Source organism: Brachyhypopomus gauderio, unplaced genomic scaffold (assembly GCF_052324685.1).
Source record: "Brachyhypopomus gauderio isolate BG-103 unplaced genomic scaffold, BGAUD_0.2 sc56, whole genome shotgun sequence".
NCBI classification, from domain to species: Eukaryota; Metazoa; Chordata; class Actinopteri; order Gymnotiformes; family Hypopomidae; genus Brachyhypopomus; species Brachyhypopomus gauderio.
The window spans coordinates 1,761,943-1,788,017 of record NW_027506879.1 but is presented as its reverse complement, the minus strand read 5'-3'; the positions used below and the strand labels follow the sequence as shown (position 1 = coordinate 1,788,017).

Below are 26,075 nucleotides of genomic sequence, written 5' to 3'. Positions count from 1 at the left end.
TGTCCCTGTCTCTCTATCCCTCAATAATGAGTGGACGTGTCGCTCTAAGCTTTCCACTTTCGCCACGAGAGAATTAACTAGTTTGCACCGCTCACAAATACTACCACTATTACTGTCGGTGGCGAAAGGGTCTAGACTGAACATGCCACACTCCGAACAAGGAAACAAACCAACACCAGCCATGAATGGATCAAAAACACTTACCGTGTCTAGCCGATATATAGACTTACGCTAGCTGATTTGTGAAGGCAGAAAGTTGGTCAGCGGCCGGAATAAAACCTGTAAAATTTATCTAGGAAGGCAAAAGGTAAAGATTAGCACGTAAATAGATTATTATACTTTAGAAAACAATTTCAAAATTCGCTCCGCAACAGCGTCGGCAGGAAGCAGCATTTCAATATTTAACGTGAGAAATATTAATTTAAGTTTGAATGATGAATGAATCAATTAACATAAGCATAAACTTCAACATCTTGTTTATTTTTCCACCAGTCTACTACACAGACCAATAAATGAGTGCAGAAAACAGAGCAAACAGTTTTCAGAACACTGGAAATTCTGACCAAAAATGTCGTTTAATTTTGGGAGTTTTGCTCAGGATTTTGGAAGAATAAGAAGTAAATCAGAAGATGTTTTTTAAACCATTTTAGACTTTTATTTATTTCCCAGGCTTCTGCCACAGCGATAAAGTCCTCTACACAGGCATCCCCATAGTGCCTAGAAGTGGACTTCTGCATGTTCAAAGCAAATGACTGGATCTTCCATTCATCATCTATAATATGAGCTGTCACACCAAGATAATTCTTGTTGCTAACAGAAGTCCACTGATCCCCAGTCAGAGCCACATTTGTGGCGCTCTTCACAATAACCTGTTTTACTTCCCTACATAACTCCTTCCTACATAAAGTGCAAATAACACTGTTTTAGTTTGTACTTCCATCTGGAAGTTTCTTATATTTAAATTTCCCCTCCACCATCGTAGCCTCTTCAGTCATCTCCATCATGCTCCATCATCTTATTGTGCGTCCATATAATCTGTATGTCTGGAACTCGTGCACTGAGAAACATTCCACAGTGCAATAGTGTCTCATGCGTTAAAATTTTTTTAGTTCGTTAATTTCCCTGTAATTAATTAATCTGAATTAACGTGTTAAAGTCCCACCACAGTCCCACCTTAATCTCACTGAAATCTTGAAATTAATCTAGATTAATCTATATTAAAATGGCTCATATGCGTGCTACCCAAGTAATGACTAAAAGTCAGTTTTTGAGATAGGGTTTCTTAATACAGAGGGTGCATTAGACCAGGGGCTCATCTCCTGTTTCAAAAATGCATCAATGACTGCTTGAGGAAGCTGTTCTACTTTGATACTTGAAGAAAAAAAACATGCTCAATAAAATGTAGGCTACTCGTGTTCAACGGTTTATTCAGTTAAACATGAATTTGTAAGCCAACATACTGTACATTAAAAGGGGTTGATAACATATTTATTCAGCTAAACATGATATTTGAAATGTAAGCCAACATTTAGTACATTTAACCTCACGGACGTAATTTTCAAAAGTCAGTTTTGGTCCTCTGCAGTTTTAACGGTTAAAAAGAAATATTTAAATAGCGACAAATCTAGCGCTAGGACCATGCAGAAAACGACCGCTATGAGCTCTGCTCTGGTAACACTTTACGTTCCTAAAAATGAATTTTCCATGAAGCAAACCTGGCGACTTCGTGGCTGCATCCATGTAAACACACGTATGATATGTAAATCACAGGTTTAAAAACTTGTTCTCGCCCCTGCTGTGCAATTTGGTTAGGAATACAGCCGAGCTAAACTATCAAGTTGAAAGTCATCATAGTTTGCTTACCCATTTTGACCCAGTTCCCAACCCAACTTTAAGAATAGATTAACGGCGATAATTTTTATATCGCCCGATAAGAGTATCAAATTAACGACCGCCGTTAACGGCCCACCACTAAATATATATTAGGGCTGGGTATTGATTCAAATTCCCAACAATCGATCCGATTCTGAAGATTAATAATTGATCTATTTCGATTTAATCGATTCGATCCGATTCGGGGTTTAGTGTTATTAAAAATGTATTTGAGCTGTTTCCTGACTGTGTAGAGAAGCAACATGTTAAAACTAGTATTATATCGATATTAATCAGCAAAGTTACTGGTAGTTGGTAGTTACTCATCGTCAACAAAGTGTGTGGTGACACTCGTGTATGACTCCGTAGTGTTGGTAGTAACGCCCACTCTCTCTGCTGACTGAATGTGGTTCTTGACGTTTTCCTTAACTGACTGGTACATGTTCGGTATCACTTCTTCCGTCAATCACTTGCGAGATACAATTGAATAATGAGGTTCCACGACTTTCATCAGGTGTCTGAAGCCATCGTTTTCAATGACAGAATGGTTGCATGTCTTTGCAAATGAAGCCCGCAATCGCCTCGGTTATTTTCTGAGAACGTACCGAATTAGCTGGCAGTGTCAATGAATCTCTTAGTTTCATCTGCTGTGGCTCTAGCTTGAGGTAGGGGTGATGAGGTAGGGGTGATTTTTCAGCTTGGTAGTGTTTCCGCAATGCTTGACTTCTATTCCGCATGTTTTGCAAATGGCTTTAGTTTTGTCGAGGGTATTTGTTCCTTTTACTTCTCTGAATCCCAATTTTTGCCAAATTGGAGCTTTGAGAGATTGTGGTGTTTTTAGATTTTCGATTTGACTATCGTCGTTACCGTCACTGTCCGACGCCATGTTGTTTTACAGTTAGTTAGACAGAGCGCACCTGTGTGAATTCAGTGATGAGGTGGGGGTAAAAGTTCACTGGGGGAAATGTAAAAAATTATTTTAATTTAAAAAATCGATCTTTGGACATACAAATCGATTATCAGATCATCATATGCAAACCGAGTCTGAATCGGAAAATCTATTTTTTCAGCACAGGCCTTGTGTGTGTGTGTGTATATATGTATATATATATATATATATATATATATATATATATATATATATATATATATATATATATATACATATACATACAGTGGAGGAAATAAGTATTTGATCCCCCACTGACTTTAAAAGTTTTAATACAAAAAAATAAATGAAACGTCTCATAATTTTATGGCAGCTTTATTTGAACAGTGCCACATAGAATATCAAAAGACAAATGGAGAAAATTACATGAAATGAGAAATAAAAAATAATTTGCATTTCATTGAGGGAAATAAGTATTTGATCCCCTAGTAAAACCATGACTAATGTTGGCTCCCACAGACCACTGACACACTCTAATCACAGTGAAGTCATTACCTGGGTGAGAGACACCTGTCCAAAATTTTCACCTGTATAAAAGGCCACCTGCCAACAGTCTCAGTGACACTCCCAACATCTCCACCATGGGCAAGACTAAAGAGCTGTCTAAAGATGTCAGGGACAAAATTGTTGACCTACACAAGGCTGGAATGGGCTACAAAGCCATAAGTAAGAAACTGGATGAGAAGGTGACAACTGTTGGTGCAATTATTTGGAAGTGGAAGAAGTACAACATTATTGTCAATCGACCCAGGCCTGGAGCTCCATGTAAGATATCACCTCGTGGAGTCTCATTGATCAAGAGAAAGGTTAAAAATCAGCCAAGAACTACACGGGAGGAGCTGAGTAATGATCTCAAGGCAGCTGGGACCACAGTCTCCAAAAAAACCATTGGTAATACACTGAGCCGTAATGGTTTAAAATCCTGCAGTGCACGCAAGGTTCCTCTGCTCAAGAAGGCTCACGTCCAGGCCCGCCTCAAGTTTGCCAATGAACATATTAATGACTCCGAGAGAGACTGGGAGAAGGTGCTGTGGTCAGATGAGACCAAAATTGAGCTCTTTGGCTTCAACTCAACTCGACGTGTTTGGAGGAAGAAAAATACAGACTATGACCCTAAGAATACCATCGCCACCATCAAACATGGTGGTGGAAGTATTATGTTTTGGGGGTGTTTTTCTTCTAAGGGCACAGGTCAACTTCACTGCATTGACGGGAAGATGAACGGGGCCATGTATCGCAAAATCCTGGGTGACAACCTCCTTGCCTCTGCCAGGGCACTGAAAATGGGTCGTGGATGGGTCCTTCAGCACGACAACGACCCAAAACATACAGCCAAGGAAACAAAGGAGTGGCTCCATAAGAACCATATCAAGGTCATGGAATGGCCTAGCCAGTCTCCTGACCAGCTCTCTCCATAGATTTTCTATGGGATTGAGAAGCTTCGCGTTTCCAAATGCATGCCTAAAAACCTTAAAGATTTGGAGATGATTTGCATAGAGGAGTGGGCCAAAATTACTTCTGAAGTGTGTGCAAATCTTATAAAAAACTATAAGATACATCTGACTGCTGTGCTTGCCAACAAGGGTTTTGCCACCAAGTATTAAATTATGTTTTACTAGGGGATCAAATACGTATTTCCCTCAATGAAATGCAAATTATTTTTTATTTCTCGTTTCATGTAATTTTCTCAGTTTTTCTTTTGATATTCTATGTGGCACTGTTAAAATAAAGCTGGCATAAAATTATGAGACGTTTCATTTATTGTTTTATATTAAAACTTTTAAAATCAGTGGGGGATCAAATACTTATTTCCTCCACTGTATATATATATATAGTGAGGAAAGGTCCAAATGTAAACATATGTAGTGTATAACTTTTGATTGCATTATTTTGCACTTCTAATGTAATCAGATCTTGACAAGACAGACAATGAGAAAAATGAGATGAACCAAGCCGACAGTGCAGCACTCCGCCACTTTTACTCTCGACATCTTGACATCCCTGAGAATGATGCGCTTGTGCGGCTCTTTGCCCAGGTAAGGGGTCCACACATCTTTCCTCAATCCAGTGTTTCTTTGTTGGCAGCAGTGGACTTTCAGAGTCCTACTCCCCCCCAAAAAAAAAAAAAAACCAGCATACTGAAACGTTACAACACGTTTATTCTACAAACATATCTATATCTCTCTAAATTATTTTAATGGGACATTACTTTGACAGTCATGTGCAGAGACATTTTGGCCACAGCCTGCCTAGTTTAAAGTGCTTTATAAAAGTAATTAAATAATTTTGTGGTTTTGTGATGGTATCTGTGACGACATCAGAGGAGCGAGGAGCCGGTGCTGGTGTAAAGCAGGTTTATTTATTAATACCAAAAACCAAAATATTTAAATACGTAATGCAGATTGATGAGACCGTCCTGTGAATAACGAGAGACCGTCCTGTGAATAACGAGAGACCGTCCTGTGAATAACGAGAGACCGTCCTGAGAATAACGAGAGACCGTCCTGAGAACAATGAGACAGCTGTTAGTCAGCTCAAAATCATAAGTTAATCATTTTAATGATCAATATATTGCTTTAAAATTAACACTACACCCAAAATAAAAATTTATAAATAAATTAGATAAATTATACAAGGTGAAGCAGATGCACCTAGCGTACACATTGAGCATTAATCTAGAGCTGTAGGCCTCCTGGAGTTATTTTAGATTACATAAATTGAACACATTGAGCATTAATCTAGATCTGTAGGCCTCCTGAAGTTATTTTTGATTACATAAAGTGAACACATTAAGCATTAATCTAGAGCTATAGGCCTCCTGGAGTTATTTTAGATTACATGGAGTGAACACATTGAGCATTAATCTAGATCTGTAGGCCTCCTGAAGTTATTTTTGATTACTTAAAGTAAATACATTGAGCATTAATCTAGAGCTATAGGCCTCCTGGAGTTATTTTAGATTACATGGAGTGAACACATTGAGCATTAATCTAGATCTGTAGGCCTCCTGAAGTTATTTTAGATTACATGGAGTGAACACATTGAGCATTAATCTAGATCTGTAGGCCTCCTGGAGTTATTTTAGATTACATGGAGTGAACACATTGAGCATTAATCTAGATCTGTAGGCCTCCTGAAGTTATTTTTGATTACTTAAAGTAAACACATTGAGCATTAATCTAGAGCTATAGGCCTCCTGGAGTTATTTTAGATTACATGGAGTGAACACATTGAGCATTAATCTAGATCTGTAGGCCTCCTGAAGTTATTTTAGATTACATGGAGTGAACACATTGAGCATTAATCTAGATCTGTAGGCCTCCTGGAGTTATTTTAGATTACATGGAGTGAACACATTAAGCATTAATCTAGATCTGTAGGCCTCCTGAAGTTAATTTAGATTACATGGAGTGAACACATTGAGCATTAATCTAGATCTGTAGTCCTCCTGAAGTTATTTTTGATTACTTAAAGTAAACACATTGAGCATTAATCTAGAGCTATAGGCCTCCTGGAGTTATTTTAGATTACATAAATTGAACACATTGAGCATTAATCTAGAGCTATAGGCCTCCTGAAGTTATTTTAGATTACATAGTCGATGCATTGCCATAAAATATTTGTAATATAATAAATATTTTTTATTATTTATTTATTTAATGATATTTATTGATATAATATTTTCTCTGTGAATTAAAACATTTTGAGAAGTTTCCCAAAAATATTTTCTCTCAATGCGTAGCCTAATTTTAGCCTTTTCTCAATTTGTATAGCATGGAATGTCATTTATCATATCCAGTTAAGGCTTTTCCCCATTAAAGTTATAATAATGTTTCACACAGCATTGTGTGCTGTACAGTAAAATCTGATTTAAAAGTGAATTACCGTATTTTCTGGACTATAAGCCGCCACTTTTTTCCCCACGATTTGAACCATGCAGCTTATAATGAGATGTGAGCTTATTTCTGTAGACTTTTATTCACCCGTCAGGGGGCGGAGCAGAAAGTTAATCAGGCGGTAGGTCAAATTGTAAATCAAAGAAGAAAGTGCTTATTTTGATTTAGCACATGCAAGCAGCAGGCATCATTGATATTTTTTTTCAAACCAACATGTGCCAAATTCCGAGTCCCCTCGTTTGCACACGCATAAAGACGCTACAGATGATATTTGGGAGTTACAGTGACTGTCCTAACTAGATATTTAGACATAATACTGCTGTAATACTGCTGTAATACTGCTGTAATACTGCGAAGTCGTGGTCAGAGGTGAACTTCGGTATAGCCAGTGTGTATTTTATTTAAAATAATTAACACCCTTGAGCCAGTGTGGCTTTGGACATAGATAATTCCGTGCCGTTTGCTGTGATTGATAAGTCTAGCTCTTATTTATGCATAGAAACATAAATCGACAATATAATCTGTAGCGTCTTTGTGTGGATAAACGAGGGGAGTCGGAATTCGCCACAACACCGTCTGAAAGCCAAATCTGTCGCACGTGAAATGCTACAGGCACCGTTCGGAAACTGATCAGTTCAGTTAAATGTATTCAGTTCAGTAGATATATGCTGCTTTTAACCCGGTGCGGCTTATACATTTACCTTTTTTTTTTTTTTTTACTTTGTAGGTGCGGCTTATATTGAGGTGCGCTCTATAGTCCAGAAAATACGGTAATTGAGAACACCATCAGTATCAGCCCTGCGTTCGTGTAGATTTCATGTAGGAACTTTCTTCTCATATTTCAGGTGAACTGTAATGGTTTTACTATTGAAGATGAGGAGCTGTCTCATTTGGGCTCTGCAGTGTTCCCAGAGTAAGCAGGACGTTACATTCTTTTTTATTTGATTCATGTCATTGTTCTACTTTACTCTCGGTGACTCTCTGTTACAGTGTTGCTTTGATGAACCACAGCTGTAGTCCAAATGTGATTGTGACCTACAAAGGCACAGTAGCTGAAGTCCGAGCCATTCGGGAGATTAGCCCCGGAGAAGAGGTGAGACAAGGAGCTACTCTGTGGTCTTCTGTCTTCCCTGTGAGAGGCATTTGAGAGTTTACAAGTTGAATATCCACACTTGAATTATAAATTCAAGCACATCACAGTTAATTTATTACCATTCATAATTACAGTGTATCTCAAAAGTGGGTACACCCAAAAATTTCTGCATACTTAAGTATACATTTTCATGGGACAACACTAACGAAATAACACTTTGACACAATGCAGTGCAGCTTATTTAACAATATAAATTTATTCTTCCCTCAAAATAACTCAATAAAGAGCAATTAATGTCTAAACCACCAGCAACAAAAGTAAGTTCACCCCTAAGAGACTACACCCCTAAAGCACTGCTTGTCATTTTCCCTCCAAAATGTCATGTGACTCAGCGTCACATCCAAATGCTGTGTTTGAAAAATCGTTGTAGGAGTGATGTCAGCATTGCTGCAGAGATTGAAGCGGTGGGGGCGAACCTGTTGGTGCTCAGAACAAACGTGGCTGTCACCCCAGCAGGAAGCCTCTTCTGAAGAACGTACACAAGAAAGCCCGCAAACAGTTTGCTGAAGACATGTCAACAAAGTACATGGACTAGTGGAACCATGTCCTATGGTGTGATGAGTCCAAGATCAATTTGTTTGGTTCAGATGGTCTCAAGCATGGAGTTACGTTTCATTGAGAGACACTTGAACTCCAATATGTGCGATGAAATACTGAAGCAGAGAAGGATCCTCCCTCTGGAAACTGGGCGGCAGGGCAGAGATCCAGTATGAGGATGAGCCCAAACACACCTCTAATATGACCAATGCTTTATTGAAGAGGCTGAGGGTGAAGGTGATGGACTGGTCAATAATGCTTCCAGATCTAAACCCAATAGAACATATTTGGTGCACTTCAAGCAGAAGGTGATGGGGCGCAAAGTCTCAAATATCCACCAACTCCATGATGTCGTCATGGAGAAGTGGAAACGTATTCCAGTGGCAACCTGTGAAGCTCTGGTAAAGTCCATGACCAGGAGAGTTATGGCATTTCTGGAAAATAATGATGGTCACACAAAATATTGACACTTCAGGAATTTTCACTAAGGGGCATACTCACTTTTGTGGGTTTAGCCACATTAATGGCTGTATATTGAATTCTTTTGAGGCAAGAATAAATTTAGACTGTTATATAAGCTGCACACAGACTACATTGTGTTAAAATGTCATTGTGTCAGTGTTGTCCCAGGAAAATATATAAATATCTGCAAAAATGTGAGGGGTATCCTCACTTTTGTGATACACTGTATAATAATTCCAGTATAAACAATGGTGTAAACATTTGAATAAATACATTCATCTTTCTTCTCAAACAGCTTTTCAACAGTTACATTGACCTCCTGTATCCCACCGAGGACAGGAATGAGAGGCTGATGGAGTCGTACTTCTTCACCTGTGATTGTGAAGAATGCACCTCCAAATCAAAGGTGATTTTGAACTTTATTGATTCCTCTTCTAGTATTAGATTCTCCAACAAAACCAATATAACAAATCATGGAACCAAAATCATTTATTAAAAATGACGTGATAAAACATAAGATTTTGAAATGACATTGCCGAAGCCAATAATGTTATTAACACTACTGTTCACTACTATTCATATTTATTAGTATTACCTGTCAATCAATATAGCCAATCACTACCAATCACCTCATTGCAACACCCCCTCACCTCTAGTAGCGCCAAGCATTTGTCATTTGACCACTGTGACATGTTACTAGTAACACCACACCTGTTTGAGCTACCTAAAATCGGCGGTCATCAAAAAAATAGTTCTTTGCACTGGATCCAATTTCAGAACTCCCTTTTGTGAGAATTCCCCTTTGCTTTTTGGCTCAGCTCTCTCTTCACCACAACGGTCCGGTACAGCGTCCGCAATACTGCAGCCACAGCATCGATCCACCTGTCAATCTCTTGTTCCATCCGTCCCTCACTCGTGAACAAGAACCCGAGATACTTGAACTCTTCCACTTGAGGCAAGGACTCATTCCCAATCCAGAGAGGGCACTTGAAGTTGATCAAGTCAAGTCAGTTTTATTTATATAGCGCTTGTAACACATGTTACAAGCACATTGGTCAACATCCCTAATGAACAAACCAGGGGTGACATTGGCGAGGAGATTATGTAGGGATTAGGAAGAAACCTTGGGAGGACCAAGACTCAAACGGGAACCCATCCTTCATTGGGTGGTCAGAGCATGATCCCTGACATGAGGTCTATCACTTGTATGACTATTCCTCTCCTATGGGTCCCTTTTTAATTTTTTTTATTTATTCGTTTATTTGACAGGGACAGTGTACATTAATTAACATAACTGTAAAAGTACCAAAATTAGCCTAAAGGCTATTTTTCATCCATAGTCCCTGGACAGATCTAAAAATTGTCTACCTAAAAACCAACAATAAGAGGTTACAATGAACAACACAAATATAAAAGAGCAATACAATAGATCTAACACAGTGTTTAAGTTAGTTATGATACAAACAAAGCAAAGCAAAACAACAAAAAAAATTATATTACAATATACTACATTTTAACATAACACAAGTGGCTGCAGGGTTGGGTTGAGTTGAGGGGAGACACAGTCCATGATCTTATTAATGCTGGCATGTCTGATACGTTGTGAGCCAGTTTTTTAGATGCTTTTTAAACATGTATGTGGTCAGTGTATTTGGAAGTGTTCGTGATCTACACAGTAAAATCACAAGTGTTACATTAACTCTATAAGAGTTAAATTTAACACTGTCTCAGATAACATATGGTCCCACTCGCGTCAGTGTAAAATTAACTCTATCGCTAGAGTTAAAATTTCAGAGTAAATTTAACACTTATTAGAGTCAAATATTAACTCTAGATAACACTAATCAGTGTTAATAATTTTTTACTCTGCAGATAAATTGACTCACAAAAGTGTTATTTTTAGTCAACACTAGACAAGTGTTACTATATTATACACTCCCTGGTGTTCATTTCAGTTTACTCTTATTTTTAATTAATATTAATTTACTTACTATTTAAGCTTTGTCCAAGTCACTAAACAATTGTAACTCTTTTCAAGAAAACAAACATCAGCATGGATTAGTGAAGTATAACATCTTTATTTTCACTTTTTGTTCCTCAAATGATTTTAGTTTTGTTATAAAACTTTCTTCAGCATAAAAACAAAAGGTTCCCAAAAATGAAAAATCCAAAAGAAATTGCCACATGCATTTATATTTTTGGCCATTAATTTAAAGAGGTGTCACAGAAAATGTGGTACAAAATGAGGTACAACAATTGACCTGAACAATTTTGACTATAGAAAGTGGCAGTATGGTACAAGAAACTGACTGTAATCATCCATTTTGTAAGTCATTTGCAAATCAAATGGCCTGTAGTACACAAGCTCCTTGGCATCAATAACAGAAAACTCCTTTTTAAGGAAAGCAACTTGAAATGCATGAAAATGCTCATTAAAACACAAGGTGTCCAACACTGCAACAACCAAAAATACTTGTTAAACTTTGACTATTATATAGTCTATTTTCTTGAAAACAGGCATTTCTTGAACAACATCTGTACAAACTACCAAATCAGGACGATACTCATGCCCATGGTACTTTACTGATAACACTCTGGTGTTGAGCTACACATTCAATTTGAGAGCAATCTCTTTACCTGCGGTGAAATCGGACAATGAAATTTCCTTTCCTGGACCAAATATCATCTTATTCTGGCTGAAATATTCCCAATTGTATGACATATGATGCTGGTGTTTCCTTGCCAAGCTCAATGTTATGTTTTTGAAGCCTTTTTGTTGTCTCTTAAAAAAATTGTGTTTCGCTTCAAATCGTGTCTAACAAGCAAATTGGCATTAGAGTGGTTCAACTGGCATATGAAACAAATCATCTTAGACAGTCTTTAAAACACTGTGTTTACAAATCTAGCCCTTAACTCAGCCACTCTTGGGCTCTCCTTTACTTTCCCAATGTCTATCTTGCAGATTGTCGTCTGAATAAATGTGTTACGCAGGCTCTCACAGTAAGAAGTACCAAAAACAAAATGTGCTTTAACCAACTCGTCAAAGGCACAAAGAAAACTAGCAGCCTTACAGGGAATTGCCACCTTGTCTACTACAATGTAGAATGCATGAATGCGACTTCTTGCTGTACCAACTGCAAGAAGATAGGGGTTCCTGCCTTAAAGCAATACACAAATATTTTGTAAAAATGACTGGTATTTCACAAGTGGTCCCATAAGATACAATTATTTTAAAAGGAAAAAAAATTAACACACACCTTTATAAATACAACAAGATACCCTGCGACCTGGGTAACCGACATCTTGCCTGGTTTTTTGCAGCCTTGTGCAGAAGGTGGGAGTAAATGAAGCAGTAAGATGAGTGAAGAAAGGTCGCTGTCCCATCCTAACATAACACAAAATATGAGCGATAATGGCAAAACTGAGGAGGAAAAACAATTTTTGCGCCAGTAGTACTATATCGAGATCTCACAGCACAATTAGCAAAACATTTTATTCGATTTCAACTATGTTTAATTTCTAAATGTACAATGTAAATCTGAACTTTACCCAACAAGTTTACTTCATCCTGGTTTTCTTCCACAGTCAACTCTGTGGCTTCAATCAGTTCTTGCACTACACGTGAATGAGAGACCTTTGCTCTGATGTATGACTTTATCTTTGAATGCAGTTGGCCATTTTTCAAGGAACTTTGCAGAAGTAGTCTCACCAAACAGCAACACAAAGTCTTGCTCAATCTGTAAAAGAAATAAAATAAAAAAAATTAGAAAAGGAAAAAAAATAATAATAACGTGTAGGCCAAAAACTGTCACCTAATAAATGCTGTTTTACCAGACTTTGACAGGAATACCTACCAAGCACTTTACATCTTTAAACCAAGGAAACACAGGCAGCATATCAGAGCATTTCTGCGGGTCATGGAATATCTTCTGGCGATAGCTAAACGTGAGCCTCATCTTCTGTTTGACTACGGCTTCCTCACAAGAATGTTTCATCAGCGATACTGCCTCTCTGTTCTGATCTTCATTCAGTTGTGAGTCTATTTTCATTGAAGGTGGTCGTTTTGAAGTTGGTCCACCCAAACATGAACTGCTTGATGGTTTTGGGCTCTCGCTGGATGCTTTTCTTTGGATTGTCTTGAGGCGCCAAGCCAAGTAACCAGATCCACTTTGAGTCATAGTAATGCTCCTTTTACAGAGAAATATTTAAAAAAATAATTTCTACATCAAAAGTAGCTCCAGTAAATGAAAATGCAACTCTATTCATACTTACATAGCCATTCTTGGAGTAGGGGTCCTTTAAGTATGGGAAGAGAGAAACAATTCCCTTGGCATAGAGCTCCCTCACGTGTCTTGGTGGCGATGTCCTTAAAACAATCCAGCAAATACAGGATAAGCAAACGGAAAGGTTTTTAAGTTTCTAAATTAAGTTGTATTTTTTTCAATGTTAAAAACTTTTAAAATCAGAAATGTAAGTTTACAAGCTTTTTTTTTTCTCTTTTTTTTTTTTTTTTACAAAATAACACCAACAAAAATAACCTACCCATGAGACTCAGTCATTTCTGTAGTCAATATGTTGATCATTTGTCTTCTGGTTGCGTCGGTCAACATCTTTGTTCGTGTATATTCTTTAATTACCCTATCTAGCACAATTTAAAAATGCATAACTTTAACTAGCACAATCAAATTTCAAATCACACAAACCGATTTGTAACAGGTTAATTTAAAGTACAGGTGCAATGATATGTATATAAACAAACATTTTCCTGCAGCCTGGTAATCCTTTAATGTGAACCAATGCAAGCAATTTATGTACACTTTGGGATACAATGACAAATTAAAATTTGTAAAATGACAAATTAAATCTTGAATCTTTCATAATTTGGCTAATAGCCAGATATAATAGAATACACCAATCACAAAACACTAGTCCAACCGAGGACATTCTGAGTACAACTTCTATCCGACTGAACAAGATGGGTAACCACGTAAATAAATAGAATAACACTGGATCTGATTGAAATTGGAAAGGGTAAGTACACTCTGTTCATGTGCATTTGCACGGTGTTGATCAGATTCGTCAGTAAAGCATATCACCTCTCCAATAAGCCTGACGTACAATCTACAGCTAAATCTGAATTAATTCAGACTGGTAAAAATCTTTGCTTTTAAATTATATCTAGAAAGTAGAATTTAAATTGTTTGCATTTTTGTAAGAAAAAATGTGGACCTCAGTACATTTTAAGCACTTTTAAGCAAGTTTATTTGGAGGCATGATGACTGTGTCTTCTGAATCACAAGATGACAAATCAGCAGAGGAGTTCAGTGATTCATCTGGAGAGACCTCTGGTGACAGAAAATATAATTATGCACAGATACGTCTCTGCAGCTTGGAACAAAAACCTGAGATATTGAGCAGACCTCTGAATATTGACATTTAAACTATGGTGGAGCAATGTAGTTAGGAGGAACAATAAATATTTATCAATACTGTTATATGAGATTGCTCAAAAAACTCCAGAGCAGCGATGACAGATCAGACAAAATTACCTCACAGTGTCAGAACGGTGGCACAAACCATATAAAACTATTAAATCCTGACATTTGAATATTATTTCGTAATTTCTCATATCAATATGCAGATGTGCATGTAGGCCTCAAAGTCAAATAGCTATGCAGCAGGTCATCAAATGTGCGAAGGGGTATGGAACTGTGAAATGTTTGGTTCCCAAGACTAGACTAGAATGTAAAAAAAAAAGAAAGAAGTGAGAAAAAGGAAAAGAAACTTGTCTCATCTATTGCCACCAGCTTTAATATGCCACAATTTGGATCGTTCAGCAAATCCTCAAAAACATCATATTCAATTTCTGTTCCAGACTTGTCATAGACTTTGAGGTCCTTTTGGAGCTCTTCCTTTATGTTGAACTTGGAACAACCAATCACAAAAACACCATAAAAATAATTAATTATGGTTCTCAAATCAGTCATTAAAGATTCTGTCATCTACATTTCTGCACCATTCAGAGGTGTTGCATTAGACTATTCTGGGAAATGAGAACCACTGATGTAAGGATATTGTTTATTTCAAATTAAATTGAGTAGCAGCATATACCTGGAAAACATTCTTGTTTATACTGAATAAATAAATGAATAATTTTTTAAAAAATCCTACCTATCTTCAGAAAACTCTGTAATGTCACATCGGTGATCTTGATGTTTTGTACTTGACTCTCACCAACATCCTATGTCAGGGATGTCAAAGTCAAATACACTGAGGGCCAAAAAACCAAATTTGCTACAAGCCGAGGGCCGGACTGGTTCAATGTTTATTAAAACATTGAAATGATTGCACATAGCCTATTGAACCAAGACCTAACAGTGTATATTATTTAATGCTTAAATGAATAAAGCAATATTTTCTTATGGATCTGTCAGTAATTTCAAGTGAAAACATTTTTCAACCAACAAAAAAAAAATAACAAACTTCCTTCAAAGAAAACATGTCCTGTACATTAAATGAATAAAGTAATAAAGGTTTGAAAAGTGCTGGAGTTTAGGCTAAAGTACTTGAAAATGCTTGAAATTGTAACTACTTCGTTTCACAACAAATAGCTATCTGACTGAACAGTTTTCTTGTATTACGTTAACAAATACGAGCCTCTTGTAATTCCAGGACGAAACATGAGAGAATGTGAAGACGTTAAGATTGGGCGTTTTGAAAATAAACAACCATTAAATAATGTGAATAAAAAAGCGAATTATTTCGAATCAGTTCGACCATATGTATAAATAGTTAACTTAATTAAGTTTATCTCGTGCGCGCAGTTACAAAATTCGAGAGGTGCACGACCTTGCGAATCGACAGCGTGTGACGCCCTCGTGCACGGGCGGAGCCACTGCGATTACGTCATTTTCGCCGCGCAGACCCTCGCCGCTTGTGTGCGTGCGCTGCAGTGACTTCGCAGGCTACCGTTGCATTGTGGGGAATGTAGTGTTTGCAAAACACCATCGGGCAGCTGTGGCCTGCGGGCCGGTTCTAATAGTAATTAAATATCATCCAGGGGGACATAGATAATCAATTTGCGGGCCTTGACTTTGACATACGTGTCCTATGTGACCATTTACTCGCCATGAAATCGCTTTTTACACTGTGTGTGTTCGAGGGTGGACTTGAACTCCCGCCCAAACATGGCTACACTCATGTTCCTGCGAACAAAGTCTCATAGAATTCCAATCCATACAGTGGCAACACTTTATTAAAAGGACTTTAACTTTATTTTAAAAGATGAGTAAATAGATTCACAAAAATATATAATTATTTCCTAAACTTGTGATTTGTTCTGTTTAGAAACACATTTTGTCCGTTTTGCATTAGTCAGGTTCTCTTGTTCCTCTGCGTGCTTTTCTCTCGTAATGGCGATTGAAACTAATCCTTAAACACGGATATGTTATCCACAAACTAAGCACACAGCTTTACCTTTCACTTCAGTAAAAACATTTAAAAGTAAATGCCTTGTCTACAACACTGCATTGTCCATCATTCTTTTTATAAGCGCTAACGTCTGGCTTACACATTCACGGACACATATGTGAACGTGCTAAGCACGCTAACCGGGCAGACACTAAATTTAAAGCAAAACAAATCCGTTAACTTAAAAATAAAAGCAGCATAGATGCATTTCGTTCACCTACGGATATCAGAGATACTCGTTTATTTTTGAGTCGAATCTACCAACAATCTCACGTGGGCCGGTCAGATATAGTCAGATGCCCGCGACGTGTACAATACCCGGGTCTAGCCTAGATTACAAGCAAAGCCAAGTAGGCCAGTATAACTAATAAAATGCTAACAACAAAATTTACCAATTGCTTTTAGACCTGATATTCAAGTTGAGTTATCTTCGTCTGTGAACACCATGAAAATGACTACAGCTGTGGAGTCCACAGGCTAAGCTACTATGTAGGTTTAATATGCTTACACACAAATAAAACGCATTTTCTTACACATTATTGAAATATCACTAATCACATTTCATGTCATTATTTTTAACATAGAATAGTACGAGTGAAGTATACACACCTGTTGAACTTGATGGAATTAAATGAAAATGGTGCCTAACTAAATCATTCTGACGAAGGCAAAATTTGGAGGCGGAGCCAGTGGGAGTTGAAAATACACTAGATTGGTTACTCTGAGATATAACACCAACTCTATGAAATGTTAACACTCAGGTTTGTTAACACAACTCCCGCAGAGTCAAAAAAATGTTTACACTGTAATTTTAACACTCAATTTTACTGTGTAATAATTCTTCCTTCAATACTGGCATTCTTCCAACAGATTCGAAACTAGATGCTGTCATTCCAAAGAAATATGGTTGTAATCTCTACTTATTGCACAATTCTTAAATTTCAATTTCTGTCTAACTTCTAGAAATTTGTAGATGTCTTTGTTTTTTGTGGAATGGACTACTGTATAACTCTCTTTGCTGGACTAACTCCTAAATCTAAGCATCTTTAGAGGCTTCAGTGTGTCAAAACTACGCTGCCAGAGTCTAAGTCATGCGTTATCTTGTGCTCATACTGCTATACCACTGAACTACACTAGTTCCCTGTATATATCTGCACTGATTTGAACACTTTCAGGTACTAGTTTGTCCAAGTTTGCCTCTGTGACCTGTTAAGGTATAATTTTCCACACACTGAGGACTCTCTCAATCTATAGAGAGAGTTTTTTTAATTAATTAATAAAAATGTAGCATGTGTTGTGATGGTGCACCATCCAAACTTTGTTGGAAGTATATTTTCCTTGCCTAGAACAGTGAGCTCAAGTTAATTTCAGTTCTAATTGGACTGTTTATGCATTTGTTAAAGATTCATCCCTGATTATAAACACAGGCCCATAAGTCAAGCGAAACAGATAGTAGTCTGATCACTAAATATTTTGAACACAGTATTAAATTGGTGCACTGAAGAGTAGTAATGTGTGAGCTATGCAGTATACAAATAAAATAAATGAGACTCATCATTGGCATCATTGGTCATGTTGACGAGTCCTAAGTGAGCTCTGCTGTCTAAAATTAAAGCAGAATGGAATGTTCACTGATGCTACACATGCTGTTACTATGACTACTTTTTCGTTCTTTTTATGGACACTATTGAGATGTTCAGTTCAAAAGCCAAGAGGTTGCTACTGAGCAGTACTGTTATTAATACTGATGTTCTCCTTCTACACTCAGTTGCATTCATCATTGCTATTAGTGCTGATGCTACATCACACTATAAGGGCACAACAGCAATGCCATGTACAGATGCTACATACTCACTACAGAGAAAATGCTTTGTTTTCTAAGCCCTACACGAATGTAAGACACCATGTTCCAGGTGTAAAATAACTGCCCCAGAGTACCAGCAAGCTTCCATGAGTCACCGTGCAAAACATCCACAAGTTTGTTCGGTAACCAAAACAGGTCACATGAAGCCTACAGAGCCAACATCAGTGATGGGCACTCAAGTGAGCGACTCGAGTCAAAGTCGCATTTAAGTCACCTACAAAAATACTTCAGACTTGACATGAAACTCATCCCTAATGACTCTCGACTCGGACTTGTCCAAAATAACTTGTGAACAATGAGAGTGCGTCCGTTCTCCAGGTGCTGTGTGATACAGTTTTCTTTGTGTGTTCATTTTGCCATTATTCCTTAATTTTGTTTCAGTGATTGGGGAAGCAAGCCCTCTTCTCATGACATATCACAATGTCACTATTCACGAGTGGGAAATAGTAATTACCATGGCTTCGGCTGGATTACCATCTGTAGAGCCTTGGACATAAACAAAGGACGACAACATGTAAATTAAAGTTAAAGACCCTGGAACAACCACATCAAACTTCATAAGGCACCTGAAAACACAGATAGGTTTGGTTATTTTATGTTAGCCACTTAGTCATTACAGTTAATATACAAAACACACCCGCAAAGGTTTGTTTAGTTTACATTAGACACTTAGCCATCAGTACAGCTAGCATAGTAGCCCCAATTAGCATAGTAGTCACTTGTACACGAACATCAGTACAACCATTAACATTTTAAGTTAATTGTGAATAAATTATAAAGTATTTTACTCACCACAATTATTGCTTTACAGGAGTGATACGTGTGTAAATTAATGTCCAATACTCATTTAACTTGGTGAGAGAAAGTATTTCCATAATGGAATTTTTGTTTACTTTGATATCCCCTAATATCACAACCACGTTCACGTATCACCAAATAACAGTCCCAGAACAAAAATTAGTGATGCGTTCTATACTATTTTGAGTATGCAAACATACACCATCGTGATTCAGATGCTTGTTTTTTTTTTTTTTTTTTTTTTTTTTTTTAAATGTCATTCTAAGAGAGCAGTCATGGTCTGGTGGTTAGGGAACTGGTTTTGTGACTGCAGGGTCATGGGTTCGATTCCAGGCTTTAGGCCATGACTGAAGTTCCCTTGAGCAATGCGCTTAACCCCAACTGCTTAAGTGCTAGGGCTGCCCACTGCACTGGTCACATGTGTACCACAGTGTTTTATTGGGATCAAACTCATGCTCTTCCATATGTTTGCTCCTGCAGGAGTGAAATATTATTACAAGCACAGTTTTATGGAATCTCTTAGATTTGGAATTCATGTATGCACAATTTTCACTAGTGCATAACATCCATTATTTTAAAAAATGCTAGTATAAGTATTATTTTACACATTTTATTTAGTAGTACAATAAGATATAATAATTTACATAATAGGTCTACATAATATGTGCAAGCATTTACATAATAAGTGTTAGCTACTAGCCCTGGTTGGGAGGGATCATATCCTTGAGATATTTCCTGACACTAATATTGACTTGATAAATAGGTTCACAAAATCATTCACAAAATCCCTACAAACTACTAAAAAAATTTAGTCTAAGCATGACTTGCCCACTCAGTTGGAACTTTGAATTAATAATTTCTAAATGTAAAAAAAAAAAAAAAAAAACTTTATTTATACTAAATAATTATTGACAAGCAAAGCTATGTAACACCCACTGGAAGAAAAGAGAATCACAGTCTTGAAATGCAGGCAATGACGGCAAGATTAAATAGACAACAGCGAAATCTATTTAAACTAACTTGCACAGCAATTTCTTTTAACAATTTACGAAACCTAATTTAAAAGGACGATTCTGGGGAAAGTCCTGAAATGGGGGTTCTGAAATTGGATCCAGTGCAAAGAATTTTTTGGGGGTGGTTGTTGCGGTCAAATGACGGGCACTCTACGCCTCGAGGCACAAGTGGGTCAAACAGGTGCGGCGCTTCTGTTAAGATGTTACAGCAGTCAAATTACCAGTGCTTCTAATGTTAAACAAAATTTAATTGACATAGGTTGTTTCCTAGTATAAGGTCAGTCTTTTCTCAGTTCAGTCCAACAAAACTTGTAAATGTTTAAAAGAAATGTAAATGATTTTTTTAATGGGTCTTCGTCCTTTTTTTTCCAGCAACAGGAGGCTTAAGGGTAAACTATAATACAGCCATAATGTTAATATCAATGATGAACAATTATGCAAATTTTGCTACTTTGCCTTAAATGTAGGCCTAATTCAAACAACACTTAAATCAGAAATAAATATTTATTTCAAAAGTATTCAAATTTACAAGTATATTTTATAGTATATAAAGTATATTTTTTTCTAGCTGAAGTGTGCACATTGGACACAGTGCAAATCTTTCAGGATTTATGTTGTTAAGAATTCAAATCTGAAACAAACTGAAAAAGATCATGTGTCCATGACCTTTGACCTACTTGTTGTGTCCACCTGCTGCACTGCACAGCTGAAGGTTTGAGCACAGTTGATCCGACTACACTGCCATTTTCAGGATTGCCTCCCTTGGATTGAAAATTTATATTTGTGATACCCACACACTATGTAAACTAATATTCTTCCCTTTTTATCCCTGCTTATCCCTGTTGAATAATAATAATCTGTGATGCACATTTTTGTAAAGATGTTGATGTGTGGCTTTACAGGACAACGCCAAAATGAAGCTCCGGCGAACCCTGAGTTCAGTCCCAGAGCCACAGGACATTCAAGACATGGTGAGGTATGCCAAGAATGTAATCGAAGAGTTCAGAAGAGCCAAGCACTACAAGAATATCCTTACGTGCACTTGAATCTTCTTTTGCCTTGTTTGCTTCTGTATGTGAGAGAAAATCTGTCAAACTTTATATAGTTCATTTTCATAAAACATGTTGTCACAAAGCAGTTTTACACGTGTCAAGAGTTCATATGGCCAATGGTGACGGTGCCAGGCAAAAATGGCAGAATGAAATAAGAAATCTTTCATGCAGCATATATGCAACCCCTGGCAAAAGTATGGAATCTCCAGTCTGGGATGAACACTGATTCAGACATTTTGTTCTGTAGAACAAACTCAGATCAAAAACATGATACAATAATGTCATTCCAAAGTGCAACTTGTTGGCTTTCAGAAACACTAAAAGAAATAGACCAGCACCCTGTGATCTTAGTGGACGTGGGGGTTCATAGTAGGAAATAAGTTCCTGGAGATATTCAGGAGCAAGCCCGTGCAGTGCTTTATAAGTCAATAATATAATTTTTAAATCAATACAGAATTTAACTGGGAGCCAATGCAGGGCTTATAGGACTGGTCTGATATGCTGAAATTTTCTAGTTCTAGTCAGAACTCTGGCTGCGTCATTTTGAACTATTTGAAGTTTATTTAGATTCCTATTTGAACATCCTGACAGTAGTGCATTGCAGTAGTCTAATCTAGAGCTAACAAAGGCGTGCACCAATTTTTCTGCATCATCCTGTGATAATGCATTTCTTAACTTGGCAATGTTGCGGAGATGTAGAAAAGCTATCCTAGTAGTATTATATATGTATTTATCAAATGATAATTTGACGCCGAGATTTAATTTTTTTACCCCCCACCTCTTCAATCTCTGCAGCAATGCTGACATCACTCCTGCACCGAACTCTTAGTTAACATGAACACATGAAGTAACACATTAACAATAATTAACTAACGTTAAGTAAACATGTAACAGGTGCATTAGTTAATGCTGTGTTTATATGAAGTGCAGAGTAAGTGGTGTTGACTAACTAACGTTAACTAATGCATTAGTTAACATGAACAACACATGAAGTAACACATTAACAATAATTAACTAACGTTAAGTAAACATGTAACAGGTGCATTAGTTAATGTTGTGTTTATATGAAGTGCAGAGTAAGTGGTGTTGACTAACTAACGTTATCTAATGCATTAGTTAACATGAACAACACATGAAGTAACACATTAACAATAATTAACTAACGTTAAGTAAACATGTCAGAGTTGCATTAGTTAATGTTGTGTTTATATGAAGTGCAGAGTAAGTGGTGTTGACTAACTAACGTTAACTAATGCATTAGTTAACATGAACAACACATGAAGTAACACATTAACAATAATTAACTAATGTTAAGTAATGCATTAGTTAACATGAACAACACATGAAGTAACACATTAACAGTAATTAACTAACGTTAAGTAAACGTAACAGTTGCAGCTCCTGTTTTGGCTCTTTGTTACTCGCTCCTTTTTTGGTGCGACCTTAAGATTTACCTACATAAGTAATGGGTAACTTGGAAATATCCAGACTCTATCAGCATAGGAACTGAAGTGTGTCCATACTGTTTTTAGCTCTTTGGTGCCTTTTGCTCCAAACTAAAACACTAAAGCTCTAAAAAGTGTTTACTTAACGTTAGTTAATTATTGTTAATGTGTTACTTCATGTGTTGTTCATGTTAACCAATGCATTACTTCACGTTAGTTAGTAGACACTTAATTTAAAGTGTTACCAATTTATGTCCCACAGAAATACACTGCATGTGCCTTCAAACGTGTGGTTCAGTGCCCACGGCAGTTTGTGGTTTCTTTCTGAGGAATCTTGCTGGACTCTGAAGGAGATGGACGTCTTCCAAGACCATTGATGACTTCCATCAGTCAGCTGCATGTTCGGAGTTAACGTGTCAACTTCAAATAATGAGCATGTGGAATATAATCAAGAGCAGAACAAGTTTTAATAAGAGGATGGTGCCTCCTCCTTAAGCACCAGCATGGACCAGGGTTTCATCTCCCCAGGGCTTCATCTCCCCAGGGCTTCATCTCCCCAGGGCTTCATCTCACCAGGGCTTCATCTCACCAGGGCTTCATCTCCCCAGGGTTTCATCTCAGTGCATATCACATACATATCTCATACTGTGAATGTTTCTGCAGATTCAACATAACTTTTATTGTAGAGAATCGTTTTTGACGGACTTCTTTACAAGTGTTACTCATGCAGCAGCACTACAACGGTTTGACCATTTCAGAAATTACAATGTGACAAACCATGTAAGCAAGTCTATTAGCGATTACTTACTTAGTTTGTTCCAAGTGTGTGATGACTGTTATACAGTAGACTGTTATACAGTAGCTCCTCCTTGACTCCAAAGCACCACCTGCTGAGCTGTTGGAGATCTGTGAATTGAGTCTGGAGAAGATGGGCTGCATCTTTGAGGACACTAATGTGTATATGCTGCACATGATGTACCAAGCAATGGGCGTCTGCCTCTACATGCAGGATTGGGAAGGGGCCATAAAATATGGAGAAGGCATTGTGCAACCATATAGGTATTTATTATGTATGTTTTTCAGTATGTTTTAAAGCTGAATTGTAAAACATTCTGGAGTATTAAAGCCCATCAAATTAATAATGAAATAGATTTGCTCCAGAAGTTCTGCACACTTGTGTTTGATTTTTTGAGTTTTTCACAGAATGTGCATTTTCTTATTTTTTGCCAGTGAGCATTACCCTCCATATTCTCTCAATGTGGCCTCCATATACCTGAAGCTTGGAAGACTTTACTTAGGACTTCAGAAGAATCCACAAGGAATTGACACTTTGAAGAAGGTATTGATTCTAGCAGTAATATGTAACTGTGTTTTAGCTAAATATGCATAATATTATATGTAGGTTAGAGCAAACCCTCAGAATCCTTTGGAGAACTGTTTTAAACACAAGGATGAGCCAACTGCTCACCAACCCATCAGGACACTTTGTCTATCGAGAAATATGATTTCTATTGGGAGGTGATGTAAGCAGTAATCAGTCTGCAGTAATCAATCTGCACATGGAATCATCCTCCCAAGTCTGATGAGATGTAGTGCCATGAATAAGTTTTGAACACAGATGTCTTCCCATCTCTTTTCTACTTATTTCATTATTTTCTGAAATACACAATACAAAGTCCATTGTCTAATAAAGAATGAGCAATGAATGTGATTCTGTAATCGAACTGCCATGTTCATATGGCGAAATGCCGTTACTTGGCCTGCATGATTCTGGATTCATGTTCAATGCCATGGAATTAATTTTGTCACTTAAGTTTTGTAATGATCAATTTCATTTCAGGCTATTGCTATCATGAATGTTGCATTTGGTCAGGACCACCATTACATCTCTGAGATTAAAAAGGAGATGGAGGAACATAAGTAAAGAGGACGTAAAGTGGATGTAAAGTGGACAGCATCTGTGAATGAAGCAAAGGCTGCATGGCATCTTGCCTCTAAACTTTATACAGATTGATATAATCTCAATGTCTGATGTCATTTAGATATGTTTTACAAATGATTAGAGTCTGTAATATTGAGGCGCTGACATTTGTCTGAGCAAGGGCTAATGTTCAAGAACCAAATATATTTCCCAGCTTCAGTGTTTATGAAAAAAACACTCCACTGTAGCATCTTAGGGTAAAAAGAGAATAATGTAAGTGTATGTGGTGTTGCATGATTGTTTTGCACAGATCTTAAGGCAACACTGTTCTGTGGTTCCAGCCAAAGTTCTATTATAACGTTTGTTCTGTTGTATTGTTCTGATCTCTTGGCTCTGGAGATGATTCCTGGGTTTACAGCTTGCCTAATCCCTTGTCTAGTTTCTACTCTGTTTACAAGCACACAGAAAGGGGATTGTTAGCCTGTGTGTTCACCTGAGTTACATGCTTAAAAATGTGTAAAAAGATTTCTGTTTTGGGGAGGGAGAAAACATTACAGTTTTACAGAACATCCTTTTGATGCTGATGTAACTGTACAACTCATAAAACAGATTAAAAAATTAAGACTTGGTGTTTTCTTGTCAGCCTGACATCTGGTTATTTTTGATGTATCCCACTCAGAGGTGGGCATTCCAGGTTCAGAAAGTAAAACACCTTCCCAGGATTTTACTCAAGCTTGATGGATATTCTAATTAGTGCAAGTCAGGTAAAATTAGTGGAACCAACACAATCAAAGAAGCCTGAGCAAAATCCTGGTGAGGACTTTGACTTTCTGAACCAGGAATGTCCACCTCTAATCCCACTGCATCTAGATTACGAATGCTCGCTGTCAGTGGGGAAAAATAGAAAAGCCAGGACTTTACTTCATATGAACTCTTACAACACATCAACATCTAGACACTGCAAATTATGTCTTGAAAAAATGTCTTGAACTAATTTGAAGTTTGGATGTCTGTAGTGATTGACTCTGAAGAAAGTTGGCGACCTCTTCGCACTACGCTTCAGCATCCGCTGACCCCGCTCCATAAGTTTACCTGGCCTACCACTTTGTAGCTGAGTTGCTGTCATTCCCAAACACTTCAATGTTCATGTTCTTATAATACAGCTGACAGTTGACTGAAATATTTAAAAGTGAGGAAATTTCACGACTGGATTTTTTGCACAGGTGGCATCCTGTCACAGTTTAACGCTGGAATTTTCCGAGTTCCTGAGAGTGACCCATTCTTTCACAAATGTTTGTAAAAACAGTCTGCACCTGTGGCCATGGAAGTGATTGGAATGAGCGAATACTGTTGGCAATATAGTGTGTGTGTCGTCGTCGTTGTCTTCTTTCGGCAATTCCTGGTTAGGGGTCGCCACAGCGGATCAAACTCTTCCATCTGTGTGTGTATATATATTAGGGCTGGGTATCGATTCAAATTCCAAGAATCGATCCGATTCTGAAGATTAAGAATCGTCCCCGACCCCTCCCTTTTGGGCGTGTGTTAACGTTGTCTGTGTCTACTCGTCTGCGTCTGTGTATCTCCGTGGGTGCGGGTGCGTCTTGTGATAATCCTCACCTGTGGCTCTCGTCATCACGTGGGGT

General features: G+C 37.5%; 1 protein-coding gene across 2 annotated transcripts in view; it reads left to right on the top strand.

Annotated features, from left to right (window-relative positions):
* Window positions 1-25,063, top strand: part of smyd2a (SET and MYND domain containing 2a) — a 40,895-nt gene extending 15,832 nt beyond the window's left edge. Inside the window, exons 5-12 of one of the 2 annotated variants that reach the window (XM_076987835.1) lie at window positions 4,733-4,857; window positions 7,563-7,630; window positions 7,708-7,810; window positions 9,165-9,275; window positions 20,917-21,040; window positions 23,396-23,570; window positions 23,742-23,850; window positions 24,352-25,063. In XM_076987835.1, the coding sequence (XP_076843950.1) occupies window positions 4,733-4,857; window positions 7,563-7,630; window positions 7,708-7,810; window positions 9,165-9,275; window positions 20,917-21,040; window positions 23,396-23,570; window positions 23,742-23,850; window positions 24,352-24,435 (899 nt within the window). In that variant the 3' untranslated portion in view covers window positions 24,436-25,063. Of the gene's footprint in view, window positions 1-4,732; window positions 4,858-7,562; window positions 7,631-7,707; window positions 7,811-9,164; window positions 9,276-20,916; window positions 21,041-22,773; window positions 23,292-23,392; window positions 23,571-23,741; window positions 23,851-24,351 lie in introns of those variants that run through there. The other variant, XR_013124563.1, reaches the window with a different exon arrangement.
* Window positions 25,064-26,075: the final 1,012 nt, after the last annotated feature.